Genomic DNA, 18,530 nt, shown 5'->3' on the forward strand with positions numbered 1-18,530 from the left:
ATTTTTGCTGTACATTTTGGGTCAATTATTTCCATTGTAAACTTCCTTTTTTTGTCTCCTTCTCAGTGGCTGCAGGCTGGTGGTGGTGTCCCTCCCTGTGTGCTGTGCTTCTTTTGGATTTTGGTGATATCACAGTGTGTGACTGCCACGCGTGTCTGGGTGAACCCTTTTTCTATAAGTTATCCTTCTTTGAAGTCCCCTTCCCCCTTCACTAGCTCATTTCCCGCCAGTAGGCCTCAGCCCCTGATTAGGCTTCTTCTTCATTGTGCATTAATGCCAATTTTGTGAGTGTGTGTATATATATATAATTATTATCAATAAAGTATTTTTGTAAACTGTGAACGTGTCTTGCGAGCCTTTGCCTCGCCACAATCTGGCGTTGTTGGCAGGATCTACTCCATAAAGGCGGACACGTGTGTTCCTGGGTTTTAATATTATTCTTCCTGTTGTTGTTTTGTGCCCCAATATTGTCTTTGTTTTTTTTTCTGGTGCACTAATGTTGTTCTTCTTGTAGGCCCCTGGGAGAAGTTAAAGAGACAAAGCAGCAGTGGTTTCCAGTGGATCTTCGTGCCAGTTCTGGTGAGGATTTCGAATAGCGGGTTAGTCTTTGTGGGTGGTCTGAGTTTCATTGTGGCCATGGAAGAAGAGTTACAGGAACTTAGAGATATGGTTGCACAGTTAAAAGCTGATAATGAGCGCTTGCGACAGGAACAGGCTTGGTCCTAGTGCTGTACCGTCTACCTCTTTTGTCCCACCTACTGCCCCTTCTACTTACAGTGTCCCTGTAACAGAGAGACTGGTGTTTGTGCCCCGTGATAGGAAGTGTCCTGTTTTTAGGGGAAGAACAGGTATGGGGTTGAGTGAGTGGAAAGAGGAAATACAGGCGTGTATGAGGGCTCGGCGTTTATCTCGTTCTGACCAGGCATTTTTCCTGTTTGACCACCTAGAGGGTGAAGCTAGGGAAGAGTTAAAGTATCGCTCTGGCGCAGAGAGAGAGGACCCTGATAGAGTATTGGCCGTTTTACAGGAGCTGTATGGGTGCTCGGATTCTTATGTTGCTTTGCAGGAGGCTTTCTTCTCTAGAAGGCAGCAGGAGGGAGAGACTCTTCAGGAGTTCTCCCTTGCTTTGATGAGCCTTATGGAGAAGGTGAAACAACGTGCACCTACTGTCATGCCAAATGCAGAAGCTCTTATGAGAGACCAGTTTGTCGAGCACGTGCTGGATAGTTCCCTGCGTCGTGAGTTGAAGCAGTTAGTGCGTAGACAGCCCAATTACACCTTGCTTGCTGTTAGAGCAGAGGCGATTCAGTGGGAGCTTGAAGGTCTACCTGGCGGTGTGAGGGGCCGCAGTTATTCAGTCCCCTCGGTGTTGGGTGTCCAGTATGGCGTTAGAGGTAACCCACAGGGTGCTGTCCCTTCGCCCCCTGTGTCTGCGATGGGTGAGATGAGGGAGATGCTACGGCTTCAGCAAGAGCAGCTCAACAAGCTCACTGAAAGCATTGCTCTGTTGCAGAACTCTCATCAGCGCAGTCATCCACCTCGTAGTGGCCCCGTGCTATGCAGGCGCTGCAACCAGCCTGGTCATTTTGCGAGGGAGTGTAGAGTGCATGCTCCTTCTCGCTCACAATTCCATTCCCAGCCCCCACCTAATTCTGGTAGGCAGTCTCATTTTGCTTCTGGGTCAGAAAACTAGAGCCCACCATGCTGCAGAGCCACAGTTTGGGTGGGGCCGTTACTGGCTCACAAGCTTTTCCAAGCAGTATAGAGGTTTCTCAGCTGATCTCGTTGTGTCCCCATTTAGATGTGGACATGGGTGGAGTGAAGGTCCCTTGTTTGATGGATACTGGCTCCATGGTGTCTACTATTTCTGAGAGTTTTTTTCGCCAGCATTTTGAGCCTTGGGGCCAGGAGCGCCTCTGATCATGTCACTGGCTGCAGCTGAGAGCCGCTAACGGCCTGGCAATCCCTTATATCGGCTACTTGGAGCTGGAGGTACAACTTTGTGGCAAATTGATGCCCCACTGTGGAGTGTTGGTTGTAAGAGACCCCCCTGGTGGTGTGCCCGCTCAAGTGCCGGGCATCCTGGGGATGAATGTGATCCGCAAATGCTACCAAGAGCTCTTTGGGCAGCATGGTTTGGCTTTGTTTTTGCAGCCCTGTGTTTCTGAGGCCCCAGTGCCTATTGTGTAGGCACTGCAGCGGTGCCATCATGCCAAGGTCCCGTTGGACAGTCCAGGAAGGGTAAAGGTTAGGGGTAAGAAGGCTTGGCGGATCTCTGGTGGTGTCATGAAAATCGTGGCAGCCACATGTTCTGAGCAATTCTCTGGCTCCACAGTCTTGTTTGAGCCCCTGGACTCTGGGTTGCCGAGTGGCTTGCTTGCTTCTCCTGCCCTGGTTCGAGTGATCAGGGGCACAGCATACATACCAGTTGTTAACGTAGGTTCTGTGGAAGCGGTGTTGCATCCCCGCACAGTTGTTGGCACACTGGACACTGTCAATGTTGTCAGCCTTCCCTCGGGAGTAACTGAGGTGCCATCAGGGATTGCAACAATGTCCTCTCATACAGTCTCCCCTACTGTACCCCAACAGGTGGGAGAAATGGACCTGTCGTCACTGTCTGCTGATCAGCAAAGCCAGGTGAGGTCCCTGCTTGGGCAGTACACCTGTCTTTTCGGTGCATGATGGAGATTTGGGTTGTACTGAGCTTATCTCCCATGACATCCCCCTGGTTGATGATGTTCCGGTTAGGCAACGCTATCGCCGTATTCCACCCTCAGAATATGAGGTCGTAAAGGGGCACATCAACCAGCTGCTTTCAGCACAAGTGATCCGGGAGAGCAGCAGTCCCTATGCGTCCCCCATCGTGTTGGTGAGAAAAAAAGATGGCAGCCTGCGCATGTGTATTGATTACAGACAGCTTAACAGTAAAACCAGGAAAGATGCCTTTCCTCTGCCACACATAGAGGAGTCCCTGGATGCTTTATCTGGTGCCTGTTGGTTCTCTACCCTGGACCTGGCCAGTGGTTACAACCAGGTACCAGTTGCTGAAGCAGACCAGGCCAAGACAGCCTTTTGTACACCATTTGGCCTATTTGAGTACAACAGGATGCCCTTTGGGCTCTGCAACGCCCCCAGTACTTTTCAGAGGCTAATGCAGCGCATCTTTGGGGATCAACAGTGTCAGTCTCTGTTGTTGTACCTTGATGATATTGTTGTGTTTTCATCAACAGTGGAACAACACCTGGAGAGGTTGAAAGTTGTGCTAGGCCGACTTCAAACTGAGGGCCTCAAGGCCAAGCTCAGCAAATGTTCCTTCTTCCAGAAGGAGGTACATTACCTGGGCCATGTGATTTCTGGTGAGGGTGTCTCCACTGACCCAAGTAAAATTGAAGTCGTAGCTAATTGGCCGATTCCCACTACAGTCCCAGAGTTGCGGTCTTTTCTTGGTTTCGCCAGTTATTACCAGCGGTTCGTGGAAGGCTTTGCTAGGCTGGCAGCACCCCTGCACAAGGCTGTAGCTGAGTTCGGTCGCGCTACAACGGGTAAGAAGTCTGAGCGTGGAGTTATCAGGTGTTGGACTGATGAGTGCCAACAGAGCTTTCAAGCACTGAAAGATAGGCTCACCACTACACCGGTGCTAGCCTATGCAGATTTTTCCCTCCCTTTTATTCTGGAGGTTGATGCGAGCCATGGTGGTTTGGGAGCAGTGCTTTCTCAAGAACAAGCAGGAAAGGTGAGACCAATAGCTTACGCCAGTCGAGGCTTGAGGCCCACCGAAAGGAACATGGTGAACTACAGTTCCATGAAGCTTGAGTTTTTGGCCCTTAAGTGGGCCATGACCGAGAAATTCAGAGAGTATTTGTTGGGTAACAAGTGTATTGTCTATACTGACAACAATCCCCTTAGCCACCTGTCCTCTGCTAAATTGGCTGCTACTGAGCAGCGATGGGCAGCCCAGCTTGCCTCGTTCGACTTCAAAATCAAGTATCGGTCAGGGAGAAGTAACACAAATGCTGATGCCCTCTCTCTTTAGCATCCACCTGGTCCTCAGGATGTGGAAGTGATGCTCCCTGGTACGGCCATACCTCAGTCTTTGCAGCAAGCTTTGGGGTTGAGGAAGGTCGAGGCAACTCAATGTGCCATTGCAGCCTTGCCACAACACACCTCCCCGGAAATTTGTGCTTTTCAACAGGCTGACCCTGTTATTCAGGAACTGTTGGAGTTTTGGGAACAAAAGCGGCGTCCCAGCCATGAAGAGCGGGCACGGCTGTCCCAGCCCACTTTGTCTTTGCTTCGACAGTGGGACCGCCTGGTTGAGAAGGAAGGGGTCCTTTATCGTCAGGTGTTCCGCTCCGATGGTGCTGAGGCTGTGCTTCAGCTGTTGCTGCCTGGTGCACTAACCCAGATACACCAGGAGCATGGGCATCAGGGAGTGGAGAGGACTTTGGCGCTTCTGCGGTCTCTGTGCTTCTGGCCTGGTATGTCATCTGATGTGGCCCGATGGTGTCAGACATGTGAGAGGTGTCAAGTTGCCAAAGATGTTCATCCAGCAGCTCGTAGCTACATGGGGCATCTGTTGGCCTCACGCCCCAATGAAGTCCTTGCTATTGACTATACCACTCTAGAGCCTGCCCAGAACGGTGTGGAGAACATCTTGGTGATGACAGATGTTTTCAGTAAATACACGATAGCTGTCCCCACCCGAGATCAATGTGCCCAAACTGTGGCTAGGGTTCTGGTGACAGAGTGGTTTTATAAGTTTGGTGTCCCTGCCCGGTTGCACTCCGACCAGGGCCGTAATTTTGAAAGCTCTCTTGTCCAACAGCTGTGCAGTCTGTACGGCGTTGTAAAAACGCGCACTACCCCATACCATCCAGCTGGTAATGGTCAGTGTGAGAGGTTCAACAGAACCCTCCACAATCTGCTTCGTACACTGCCTGTGTCTCGAAAGAGGGACTGGAACACTTGTTTGCCCCAGGTACTTTACTGCTATAATACAACTCCCCATCAGACTACTGGAGAGTCTCCCTTTTTCCTGATGTTTGGCCAGGAACCAAGGCTGCCAGTGGACTTCCTGTTGGGCAGAATTGAGAGTCCGGTTAGTAGAACTGTTCATGAGTGGGTTCAGGAGCACCAGGCTCGGCTGCAGGTGGCATTTGAAGGTGCAAGGGAACGCTTGCAAAATGCGGCTGACCGCAGAAAGCAAACCCATGACAGGCGTATTAAGGACTTGCCGCTGAATGAAGGGCAGTTGGTGTTCTTGCGGGACTTCAGTGCCAGGGGCCCCCATAAGACCCGGGATCGGTGGAGCTCTGTGGAGCTCTGTGAGGTATCGAGTGTCGCGAGCACCTGGGGAAGGTGGCTCAGTGTACACCATTGTACCAGTAGATGACCCGACCAAGGTCAAGCATGTCCACCGCAACATGCTGAAGGCAGTGGTTGGAGTGGACCTTCCTGGTTGTGCGTCTTCTAACAACTCATTTGTGGAAGAGCCACCCTCTGTGGATGAGCATTCATTTGAGTATGACTTGATGGTTCTTAGACATCCACCGTCTATGCATCCTTCTGCTATGCCCTCTACCAGATCAGCCACAGTGACCCCAGGTACATCCCAAGTGCCAGTACCATCTGACCCAGGCTCTCCTGCAGGTAGCTCCTCGATGACGCCACATGCTGGAGCATCGACATCTCTGGGGGTTCCTCCAGTCAGCTGTCCTGGCCCCAGCCAGGAGCCCCCCCGCAGGACCATACGGTCAACTGCTGGCCACCACTCTCATGTTCACCGTCTTCCACGGCCAGTGGGAGAGGTGGCACCTGCTGATCCTCCCGCTTTTGTGTCTAATGCAGTTTCTGCTCTTTTCAGACCTTGGAGCTAACTTGTCGCACTTGCATTGATCCCTCCATCGTCGGGGCGACGATGCAAGAAGGGGGGGGTAGAATGTAGCAGCATAGAAATGGGGCTGTCTTGCTGCAGTTAATTGTGCACAGCTGACCACTAGGGCAGCAATACATAAGTACAGCCCTCCTCCGTGCGCTCTCAGTGACGCGTCACTTCAGGGTCAGAGGTGTTTGCCTGTGCAGGTAATGCTCCGTGCTGCTGTGGCTACGGCTACTGCTTCAAATCAGATATCGCTTGGTGTCCTCGTGCTTAAAGCCTGTGTGTTTTCACTGCAGAGCAGCGACCGAGTGCCCCATACGCCGTGCTCCGTTTGATGCCTGGTTCTCTCGGATGGTGGTAAGTGTCCTCTCTCTGTGTTTCACTGTATGCTAGCCTGTAGCTAAAGCTAATGTGGTCGCAGGTAGATGTCCGCTGCCGTGTGGGTCTCTCTCCCTCCCTCTCCCTGTGCAGGTTTGCCTCTAAAAACAGGTATGCTAACTTAAATCTAGCTCTCAAAAGCCTTGGTACCTGTAGCTCCGCCATGCTAATTTTATGTCTATTGTCAGGAACGCTCATCAGCTGGCTGAAATCCACAGGTGGCAAATCACATGACCACCACCAGCTGATTGGGACCGCTGCTGTTTTGTCTCTACCACATTTATGCACGACTTTGTCTCCGCTGCTGCTTTTATATACGACGTTGTCCCCTGATCCGCCGGACTTTGTCTCCGGCAGTGACTGATTTACTGCTCCCTTCATTTTCCCGCAGCTCTGTGCTGCTTGGTGGCGCTGCTGTCTTCCGGGTTGTGGCCGCAGCTGGCTTGCATGGTGCACTGCTGACATTGCACTTTTAACCTGGTTACTTTTGTCATTTTAACTAAATGATTGTGAAAAGTTAATCCCTTATTTTTGGATTATTTGTTTTGTTTTCTTACGTTATTGTTTGGATTAAGTAAATTGCTTTCTTTAGGCAATTGTGTTTAGCTTATTTTGTGAATTTATTTCTTGCTTTCTTTTGTGTATTTTTGCTGTACATTTTGGGTCAATTATTTCCATTGTAAACTTCCTTTTTTTGTCTCCTTCTCAGTGGCTGCAGGCTGGTGGTGGTGTCCCTCCCTGTGTGCTGTGCTTCTTTTGGATTTTGGTGATATCACAGTGTGTGACTGCCACGCGTGTCTGGGTGAACCCTTTTTCTATAAGTTATCCTTCTTTGAAGTCCCCTTCCCCCTTCACTAGCTCATTTCCCGCCAGTAGGCCTCAGCCCCTGATTAGGCTTCTTCTTCATTGTGCATTAATGCCAATTTTGTGAGTGTGTATATATATATAATTATTATCAATAAAGTATTTTTGTAAACTGTGAACGTGTCTTGCGAGCCTTTGCCTCGCCACAATCTGGCGTTGTTGGCAGGATCTACTCCATAAAGGCGGACACGTGTGTTCCTGGGTTTTAATATTATTCTTCCTGTTGTTGTTTTGTGCCCCAATATTGTCTTTGTTTTTTTTTCTGGTGCACTAATGTTGTTCTTCTTGTAGGCCCCTGGGAGAAGTTAAAGAGACAAAGCAGCAGTGGTTTCCAGTGGATCTTCGTGCCAGTTCTGGTGAGATTTCGAATAGCGGGTTAGTCTTTGTGGGTGGTCTGAGTTTCATTGTGGCCATGGAAGAAGAGTTACAGGAACTTAGAGATATGGTTGCACAGTTAAAAGCTGATAATGAGCGCTTGCGACAGGAACAGGCTGGTCCTAGTGCTGTACCGTCTACCTCTTTTGTCCCACCTACTGCCCCTTCTACTTACAGTGTCCCTGTAACAGAGAGACTGGTGTTTGTGCCCCGTGATAGGAAGTGTCCTGTTTTTAGGGGAAGAACAGGTATGGGGTTGAGTGAGTGGAAAGAGGAAATACAGGCGTGTATGAGGGCTCGGCGTTTATCTCGTTCTGACCAGGCATTTTTCCTGTTTGACCACCTAGAGGGTGAAGCTAGGGAAGAGTTAAAGTATCGCTCTGGCGCAGAGAGAGAGGACCCTGATAGAGTATTGGCCGTTTTACAGGAGCTGTATGGGTGCTCGGATTCTTATGTTGCTTTGCAGGAGGCTTTCTTCTCTAGAAGGCAGCAGGAGGGAGAGACTCTTCAGGAGTTCTCCCTTGCTTTGATGAGCCTTATGGAGAAGGTGAAACAACGTGCACCTACTGTCATGCCAAATGCAGAAGCTCTTATGAGAGACCAGTTTGTCGAGCACGTGCTGGATAGTTCCCTGCGTCGTGAGTTGAAGCAGTTAGTGCGTAGACAGCCCAATTACACCTTGCTTGCTGTTAGAGCAGAGGCGATTCAGTGGGAGCTTGAAGGTCTACCTGGCGGTGTGAGGGGCCGCAGTTATTCAGTCCCCTCGGTGTTGGGTGTCCAGTATGGCGTTAGAGGTAACCCACAGGGTGCTGTCCCTTCGCCCCCTGTGTCTGCGATGGGTGAGATGAGGGAGATGCTACGGCTTCAGCAAGAGCAGCTCAACAAGCTCACTGAAAGCATTGCTCTGTTGCAGAACTCTCATCAGCGCAGTCATCCACCTCGTAGTGGCCCCGTGCTATGCAGGCGCTGCAACCAGCCTGGTCATTTTGCGAGGGAGTGTAGAGTGCATGCTCCTTCTCGCTCACAATTCCATTCCCAGCCCCCACCTAATTCTGGTAGGCAGTCTCATTTTGCTTCTGGGTCAGAAAACTAGAGCCCACCATGCTGCAGAGCCACAGTTTGGGTGGGGCCGTTACTGGCTCACAAGCTTTTCCAAGCAGTATAGAGGTTTCTCAGCTGATCTCGTTGTGTCCCCATTTAGATGTGGACATGGGTGGAGTGAAGGTCCCTTGTTTGATGGATACTGGCTCCATGGTGTCTACTATTTCTGAGAGTTTTTTTCGCCAGCATTTTGAGCCTTGGGGCCAGGAGCGCCTCCGATCATGTCACTGGCTGCAGCTGAGAGCCGCTAACGGCCTGGCAATCCCTTATATCGGCTACTTGGAGCTGGAGGTACAACTTTGTGGCAAATTGATGCCCCACTGTGGAGTGTTGGTTGTAAGAGACCCCCCTGGTGGTGTGCCCGCTCAAGTGCCGGGCATCCTGGGGATGAATGTGATCCGCAAATGCTACCAAGAGCTCTTTGGGCAGCATGGTTTGGCTTTGTTTTTGCAGCCCTGTGTTTCTGAGGCCCCAGTGCCTATTGTGTAGGCACTGCAGCGGTGCCATCATGCAAAGGTCCCGTTGGACAGTCCAGGAAGGGTAAAGGTTAGGGGTAAGAAGGCTTGGCGGATCTCTGGTGGTGTCATGAAAATCGTGGCAGCCACATGTTCTGAGCAATTCTCTGGCTCCACAGTCTTGTTTGAGCCCCTGGACTCTGGGTTGCCGAGTGGCTTGCTTGCTTCTCCTGCCCTGGTTCGAGTGATCAGGGGCACAGCATACATACCAGTTGTTAACGTAGGTTCTGTGGAAGCGGTGTTGCATCCCCGCACAGTTGTTGGCACACTGGACACTGTCAATGTTGTCAGCCTTCCCTCGGGAGTAACTGAGGTGCCATCAGGGATTGCAACAATGTCCTCTCATACAGTCTCCCCTACTGTACCCCAACAGGTGGGAGAAATGGACCTGTCGTCACTGTCTGCTGATCAGCAAAGCCAGGTGAGGTCCCTGCTTGGGCAGTACACCTGTCTTTTCGGTGCATGATGGAGATTTGGGTTGTACTGAGCTTATCTCCCATGACATCCCCCTGGTTGATGATGTTCCGGTTAGGCAACGCTATCGCCGTATTCCACCCTCAGAATATGAGGTCGTAAAGGGGCACATCAACCAGCTGCTTTCAGCACAAGTGATCCGGGAGAGCAGCAGTCCCTATGCGTCCCCCATCGTGTTGGTGAGAAAAAAAGATGGCAGCCTGCGCATGTGTATTGATTACAGACAGCTTAACAGTAAAACCAGGAAAGATGCCTTTCCTCTGCCACACATAGAGGAGTCCCTGGATGCTTTATCTGGTGCCTGTTGGTTCTCTACCCTGGACCTGGCCAGTGGTTACAACCAGGTACCAGTTGCTGAAGCAGACCGGGCCAAGACAGCCTTTTGTACACCATTTGGCCTATTTGAGTACAACAGGATGCCCTTTGGGCTCTGCAACGCCCCCAGTACTTTTCAGAGGCTAATGCAGCGCATCTTTGGGGATCAACAGTGTCAGTCTCTGTTGTTGTACCTTGATGATATTGTTGTGTTTTCATCAACAGTGGAACAACACCTGGAGAGGTTGAAAGTTGTGCTAGGCCGACTTCAAACTGAGGGCCTCAAGGCCAAGCTCAGCAAATGTTCCTTCTTCCAGAAGGAGGTACATTACCTGGGCCATGTGATTTCTGGTGAGGGTGTCTCCACTGACCCAAGTAAAATTGAAGTCGTAGCTAATTGGCCGATTCCCACTACAGTCCCAGAGTTGCGGTCTTTTCTTGGTTTCGCCAGTTATTACCAGCGGTTCGTGGAAGGCTTTGCTAGGCTGGCAGCACCCCTGCACAAGGCTGTAGCTGAGTTCGGTCGCGCTACAACGGGTAAGAAGTCTGAGCGTGGAGTTATCAGGTGTTGGACTGATGAGTGCCAACAGAGCTTTCAAGCACTGAAAGATAGGCTCACCACTACACCGGTGCTAGCCTATGCAGATTTTTCCCTCCCTTTTATTCTGGAGGTTGATGCGAGCCATGGTGGTTTGGGAGCAGTGCTTTCTCAAGAACAAGCAGGAAAGGTGAGACCAATAGCTTACGCCAGTCGAGGCTTGAGGCCCACCGAAAGGAACATGGTGAACTACAGTTCCATGAAGCTTGAGTTTTTGGCCCTTAAGTGGGCCATGACCGAGAAATTCAGAGAGTATTTGTTGGGTAACAAGTGTATTGTCTATACTGACAACAATCCCCTTAGCCACCTGTCCTCTGCTAAATTGGCTGCTACTGAGCAGCGATGGGCAGCCCAGCTTGCCTCGTTCGACTTCAAAATCAAGTATCGGTCAGGGAGAAGTAACACAAATGCTGATGCCCTCTCTCTTTAGCATCCACCTGGTCCTCAGGATGTGGAAGTGATGCTCCCTGGTACGGCCATACCTCAGTCTTTGCAGCAAGCTTTGGGGTTGAGGAAGGTCGAGGCAACTCAATGTGCCATTGCAGCCTTGCCACAACACACCTCCCCGGAAATTTGTGCTTTTCAACAGGCTGACCCTGTTATTCAGGAACTGTTGGAGTTTTGGGAACAAAAGCGGCGTCCCAGCCATGAAGAGCGGGCACGGCTGTCCCAGCCCACTTTGTCTTTGCTTCGACAGTGGGACCGCCTGGTTGAGAAGGAAGGGGTCCTTTATCGTCAGGTGTTCCGCTCCGATGGTGCTGAGGCTGTGCTTCAGCTGTTGCTGCCTGGTGCACTGACCCAGGTACACCAGGAGCATGGGCATCAGGGAGTGGAGCGGACTTTGGCGCTTCTGCGGTCTCGGTGCTTCTGGCCTGGTATGTCATCTGATGTGGCCCGATGGTGTCAGACATGTGAGAGGTGTCAAGTTGCCAAAGATGTTCATCCAGCAGCTCGTAGCTACATGGGGCATCTGTTGGCCTCACGCCCCAATGAAGTCCTTGCTATTGACTATACCACTCTAGAGCCTGCCCAGAACGGTGTGGAGAACATCTTGGTGATGACAGATGTTTTCAGTAAATACACGATAGCTGTCCCCACCCGAGATCAATGTGCCCAAACTGTGGCTAGGGTTCTGGTGACAGAGTGGTTTTATAAGTTTGGTGTCCCTGCCCGGTTGCACTCCGACCAGGGCCGTAATTTTGAAAGCTCTCTTGTCCAACAGCTGTGCAGTCTGTACGGCGTTGTAAAAACGCGCACTACCCCATACCATCCAGCTGGTAATGGTCAGTGTGAGAGGTTCAACAGAACCCTCCACAATCTGCTTCGTACACTGCCTGTGTCTCGAAAGAGGGACTGGAACACTTGTTTGCCCCAGGTACTTTACTGCTATAATACAACTCCCCATCAGACTACTGGAGAGTCTCCCTTTTTCCTGATGTTTGGCCAGGAACCAAGGCTGCCAGTGGACTTCCTGTTGGGCAGAATTGAGAGTCCGGTTAGTAGAACTGTTCATGAGTGGGTTCAGGAGCACCAGGCTCGGCTGCAGGTGGCATTTGAAGGTGCAAGGGAACGCTTGCAAAATGCGGCTGACCGCAGAAAGCAAACCCATGACAGGCATATTAAGGACTTGCCGCTGAATGAAGGGCAGTTGGTGTTCTTGCGGGACTTCAGTGCCAGGGGCCCCCATAAGACCCGGGATCGTTGGAGCTCTGTGGAACTCTGTGAGGTATCGAGTGTCGCGAGCACCTGGGGAAGGTGGCTCAGTGTACACCATTGTACCAGTAGATGACCCGACCAAGGTCAAGCATGTCCACCGCAACATGCTGAAGGCAGTGGTTGGAGTGGACCTTCCTGGTTGTGCGTCTTCTAACAACTCATTTGTGGAAGAGCCACCCTCTGTGGATGAGCATTCATTTGAGTATGACTTGATGGTTCTTAGACATCCACCGTCTATGCATCCTTCTGCTATGCCCTCTACCAGATCAGCCACAGTGACCCCAGGTACATCCCAAGTGCCAGTACCATCTGACCCAGGCTCTCCTGCAGGTAGCTCCTCGATGACGCCACATGCTGGAGCATCGACATCTCTGGGGGTTCCTCCAGTCAGCTGTCCTGGCCCCAGCCAGGAGCCCCCCCGCAGGACCATACGGTCAACTGCTGGCCACCACTCTCATGTTCACCGTCTTCCACGGCCAGTGGGAGAGGTGGCACCTGCTGATCCTCCCGCTTTTGTGTCTAATGCAGTTTCTGCTCTTTTCAGACCTTGGAGCTAACTTGTCGCACTTGCATTGATCCCTCCATCGTCGGGGCGACGATGCAAGAAGGGGGGGTAGAATGTAGCAGCATAGAAATGGGGCTGTCTTGCTGCAGTTAATTGTGCACAGCTGACCACTAGGGCAGCAATACATAAGTACAGCCCTCCTCCGTGCGCTCTCAGTGACGCGTCACTTCAGGGTCAGAGGTGTTTGCCTGTGCAGGTAATGCTCCGTGCTGCTGTGGCTACGGCTACTGCTTCAAATCAGATATCGCTTGGTGTCCTCGTGCTTAAAGCCTGTGTGTTTTCACTGCAGAGCAGCGACCGAGTGCCCCATACGCCGTGCTCCGTTTGATGCCTGGTTCTCTCGGATGGTGGTAAGTGTTCTCTCTCTGCGTTTCACTGTATGCTAGCCTGTAGCTAAAGCTAATGTGGTCGCAGGTAGATGTCCGCTGCCGTGTGGGTCTCTCTCCCTCCCTCTCCCTGTGCAGGTTTGCCTCTAAAAACAGGTATGCTAACTTAAATCTAGCTCTCAAAAGCCTTGGTACCTGTAGCTCCGCCATGCTAATTTTATGTCTATTGTCAGGAACGCTCATCAGCTGGCTGAAATCCACAGGTGGCAAATCACATGACCACCACCAGCTGATTGGGACCGCTGCTGTTTTGTCTCTACCACATTTATGCACGACTTTGTCTCCGCTGCTGCTTTTATATACGACGTTGTCCCCTGATCCGCCGGACTTTGTCTCCGGCAGTGACTGATTTACTGCTCCCTTCATTTTCCCGCAGCTCTGTGCTGCTTGGTGGCGCTGCTGTCTTCCGGGTTGTGGCCGCAGCTGGCTTGCATGGTGCACTGCTGACATTGCACTTTTAACCTGGTTACTTTTGTCATTTTAACTAAATGATTGTGAAAAGTTAATCCCTTATTTTTGGATTATTTGTTTTGTTTTCTTTACGTTATTGTTTGGATTAAGTAAATTGCTTTCTTTAGGCAATTGTGTTTAGCTTATTTTGTGAATTTATTTCTTGCTTTCTTTTGTGTATTTTTGCTGTACATTTTGGGTCAATTATTTACATTGTAAACTTCCTTTTTTTTGTCTCCTTCTCAGTGGCTGCAGGCTGGTGGTGGTGCTGGTGACGTGGGTGGTGGTGTCCCTCCCTGTGTGCTGTGCTTCTTTTGGATTTTGGTGATATCACAGTGTGTGACTGCTACGCGTGTCTGGGTGAACCCTTTTTCTACAAGTTATCCTTCTTTGAAGTCCCCTTCCCCCTTCACTAGCTCATTTCCCGCCAGTAGGCCTCAGCCCCTGATTAGGCTTCTTCTTCATTGTGCATTAATGCCAATTTTGTGAGTCTATCTATCTATCTATCTATCTATCTATCTATATAGATATAGATATAGATATAGATAGATATAGATAGATATAGATATAGATAGATATAGATATAGATATATATAGATAGATATAGATATAGATCTATATAGATCTATATATAGATCTATATAGATCTATATATATATATATATATAGATCTATATAGATCTATAGATATATTTTTTATCAATAAAGTATTTTTGTAAACTGTGAACCACGTGTCTTGCCTGCCGAGTGGAACGAACCTGTGTTTTTGATCACTGTAAAATAATTCCTTGGTGGCGTTGTTGGACAACTTGACACTGACATTGAGAGCCTTTGCCCCGCCACATATAGATTCTGAAATGCAGGTCCAATGTATTAAGCATATAAATAACCTCAAAATCGACTCAAAATTAATAAAAATCGGTCCACAGGGAGTTGAAATATGGCCACTTTTGGTTTAAACTGTCATTTTGAATTTTGAAAATGTCAGAAATGGATTCAGCATCCTTAATAACCCCCAAACCACTCCAATACTGTCCAAATCGGCCAAGCAGTTGCTGAAATATTGCCCATATAGGCGATCAATGCTAAATAATGCTAATTATGCAAATTGCCCAACATATACAAGTTAGCAACCAGCAGTTTCTTAATACTGGGGACCCACACTGTACATTTCTAACATAAAACTTTGGTGTACTCAACATTTCCGGGTTCACAATGGGGCTCTATGGGCTGGCAAGACTGCTCACCTCTTTGCAAATGCACCTGTAACGACTCATAATTATCAATTACAGGGCCAATAAAGATTATACTTTTTCAATACTTGTCATGTATTGAAGCTTTAGTTATGTAAAAGTTCATACACATAAATAGAACTATAAAATGTTAACTTTGGGATTCATTTAAAGACTTTATCTTGTGCAGGAACTTGAAAATCACTGTGTTTTAAGCATATTTCATCGATAATGATATACTGCTAATATGAAGTTTTTTTTCTGAGGGCTCCTAGGCCAAAATTACACTATAGACCCTAAGGAAACACCATGCAAAATTTGGTGCTTTTATCACTTCTGTAACGGTATTTTCACTATGCCACCGGACTAAGACTTCAGCGTATGAATCAGATGTCATTTAATGAAACACGCAGCGTGGAGAGAAGGCGTAAAGCATTCTCTCACGAACTCCAAATTGTTATCCCTTACCCAGCAAACATTTCGACGTCTATTTGATGTCTAATCAACGTCGGTCAGGCAGGTTGATTCGACGTCTACCAGAGGTGCTGAAATTAAAGTTTTTCGACGTCTAATAGACGGCATCATTTTACGTTGTTTCGACGTCGTTTAGACAACAAATCGACGGCTCACAGAGCAGGCTACTTCAATCTATGTCATTATTACGTCGTATAGACGACTTTTCAACGTCTCTACGTGACGTCTATTTCACGTCTAATTGACGTCGACCAGAGGTGCTGAAATAAGTTTTTCTGACGTCTCATGACCGACGTCATTGCAACGGCTTCATTTTACGTTGTTTCAAAGTTGAATACACATTTCAACCTTTGTCAAAATACACATGTATTGCATTTAAAAACATGTTTACCTAAACTGAGGGTTTCAACTTGTGCCTACATAACTGGCATTACCACATCCATAAATTCTATGACAAGCACAGCTCTCAGGTACAACTATTTTAATTGATTTCTCAGTTTCAGCAAACAATTCCTCAAACTGCATCGAGATCAAAAAGTCCAATAAACAACAGCAAATTTCACTTTTGCCAACTTAAAATATCACAGGAATGTTGGACCTGGTTGAAACTTTGATAGTAAATAAACTCACCTGTGATAAAGTTGAAAATACCCGAGTGATGTTCACCCATACTGTAAAATAATAGTACATGGACTAATCTTAGTTAAAAAAGACAGAATTCAGGAACACATATATATCGAGTTATCTATACATTGAATACTTGAATAAAAAATGAACATGTCCACACATTTGTTACATTAATAACAAATGTTTTATTGAATTAAAGTCCAGTGGGGGTCTGTCCCTTGTCCCCGCTCCTTGCTGAGGCATGTCTCCATGCCAGAGTGTGCTTGTGTAACATGCCAGAGTGACGTGAAATGCCAGAGTGTGCTGGTGTGACGTGACATGGCAGGTGTGGCGTTGTGGTGTGATGTGACATGGCAGAGTGTGGTGGTGTGACGTGACATGACAGCGTGTGGTGGTGTGACGTGACATGCCAGAGTGTGCTTGTGTGACATGCCAGAGTGACGTGAAATGCCAGAGTATGGTGGTGTGACCCAGAGTGTGGTGGTGTGATGTGACATGACAGAGTGTGGTGGTGTGACTCGACATTCCAGAGTGTGGACTTGTGACGTGACTTGCCGTTGTTTGGTGGTGTGACCCAGACTGTGGTGGTGTGATGTGACATAGCAGAGTGTGGTGGTGTGACGTGACATGCCAGAGTGTGCTTGTGTGACATGCCAGAGTGACGTGACATGGCAGAGTGTGGTGGTGTGACTTGATATGTCAGAGTGTGTGGTGCAACGGGACATGCCAGAGTGTGCTGCTGTGTCTTGACATGTCAGGGTGTGGTGGTGTGATGTGACATGCCAGAGTGTGCTTGTGTGACATGCCAGAGTGACGTGAAATGCCAGAGTGTGGTGGTGTGATACGACATGGCAGAGTATGGTGGTGTGACCCAGAGTGTGCTGGTGTGACGTGACATTGCAGGTGTGGTGTGGTGGTGTGATGTGACATGGGAGAGTGTGGTGGTGTGACGTGACATGCCAGAGTGTGCTTCTGTGACATACCAGAGTGACGTGAAATGCCAGAGTGTGCTGGTGTGACGTGACATGACAGGTGTGGTGGTGTGACATGACATGCGAGAGTGTGCTTGTGTGATGTGAAATGGCAGAGTGTGGTGTGGTGGTGTGATGTGACATGGCAGTGTGTGGTGGTGTGGTGTGACATGACAGAGCATGGTGTGTTGGTGTGATGTGAAATGGCAGAATGTGGTGGTGTGACGTGACATGCCAGAGTGTGGTGGTGTGACGTGATATGCCAGAGTCTGGTGGTGTGACGTGACATGCCAGAGTGTGCTTGTGTGACATGCCAGAGTGACTTGACAGACCTGAGTGTGGTGGTGTGATACGACATGGCAGAGTATGGTGGTGTGACCCAGAGTGTGGTGGTTTGACGTGACATGCCAGAGTGACGTGAAATGCCAGAGTGTGCTGGTGTGATGTGACATGTCAGAGTCCGGTGTGGTGGTGTTATGTGACATGACATGCCAAAGTGTGCTGGTGTGACTTCACATGGCAGAGTGTGGAGGGGTGACTTGACATGCCAGAGTGTGCTGCTGAGTCGTGACATGCCAGGGTGTGCTGGTGGGATGTGACATGGCAGGTGTGGTGTGGTGGTGTGATGTGACATGCCACAGTGTGGTGGTGTGACATGACATTCCAGGGTGAGGTGTTGTGACAAGACATTGCAGAGTTTCGTGGTGTGGCGTGACATGCCAAAGTGTGCCGGTGTGAGTTGACATGCCAGAGTGTGGATTTGTGACGTGACTTGCCGTAGTTTGGTGGTGTGACCCAGACTGTGGTGGTGTGATGACATATGCCTCAGTGTGGTGGTGTGACAAAACATACCAGAGTGTGTTGGTGTGATGTGATATAGCAGAGTGTGGTGGTGTGACGTGACATGACAGCGTGTGGTGGTGTGACATGACATTCCAGGGTGAGGTGTTGTGACAAGACATTGCAGAGTTTCGTGGTGTGGCGTGACATGCCAAAGTGTGCCGGTGTGAGTTGACATGCCAGAGTGTGGATTTGTGACGTGACTTGCCGTTGTTTGGTGGTGTGACCCAGACTGTGGTGGTGTGATGACATATGCCTCAGTGTGGTGGTGTGACAAAACATACCAGAGTGTGTTGGTGTGATGTGATATAGCAGAGTGTGCGGTGTAACGTGACATGCCAGAGTGTGCTTGTGTGACATGCCAGAGTGACGTAAAATGCCAGAGTGTGGTGGTGTGATACGACATGGCAGAGTATGGTGGTGTGACCCAGAGTGTGCTGGTGTGACGTGACGTTGCAGGTGTGGCGTTGTGGTGTGATGTGACATGGCAGAGTGTGGTGGTTTGACGTGACATGACAGCGTGTGGTGGTTTGACGTGACATGACAGCGTGTGGTGGTGTGACGTGACATGCCAGAGTGTGCTTGTGTGACATGCCAGAGTGACGTGAAATGCCAGAGTGTGGTGGTGTGATACGACATGGGAGAGTATGGTGGTGTGACCCAGAGTGTGGTGGTGTGACGTGACATGACAGAGTGTGGTGTGGTGGTGTGATGTGACATGGGAGAGTGTGGTGGTGTGACGTGACATGCCAGAGTGACGTGAAATGCCAG

The 18,530-nt window shown here is 49.5% G+C and overlaps 1 protein-coding gene across 1 annotated transcript; it reads left to right on the forward strand.

Annotated features, from left to right (window-relative positions):
- The first annotated feature begins 850 nt into the window (after window positions 1-850).
- Window positions 851-13,107, forward strand: LOC115592943 (uncharacterized). The gene is given in 13 exon segments (XM_030436213.1): window positions 851-1,655; window positions 1,802-1,854; window positions 1,939-2,134; window positions 2,336-2,663; window positions 2,665-5,329; window positions 5,543-5,604; window positions 6,175-6,235; window positions 7,962-8,550; window positions 8,697-9,029; window positions 9,673-10,856; window positions 11,688-12,206; window positions 12,208-12,693; window positions 13,069-13,107. Coding segments are annotated over 13 exon segments (7,320 nt in total).
- Window positions 13,108-18,530: the final 5,423 nt, after the last annotated feature.

Source organism: Sparus aurata, chromosome 12 (genome assembly GCF_900880675.1).
Source record: "Sparus aurata chromosome 12, fSpaAur1.1, whole genome shotgun sequence".
Lineage (NCBI taxonomy): Eukaryota > Metazoa > Chordata > Actinopteri > Spariformes > Sparidae > Sparus > Sparus aurata.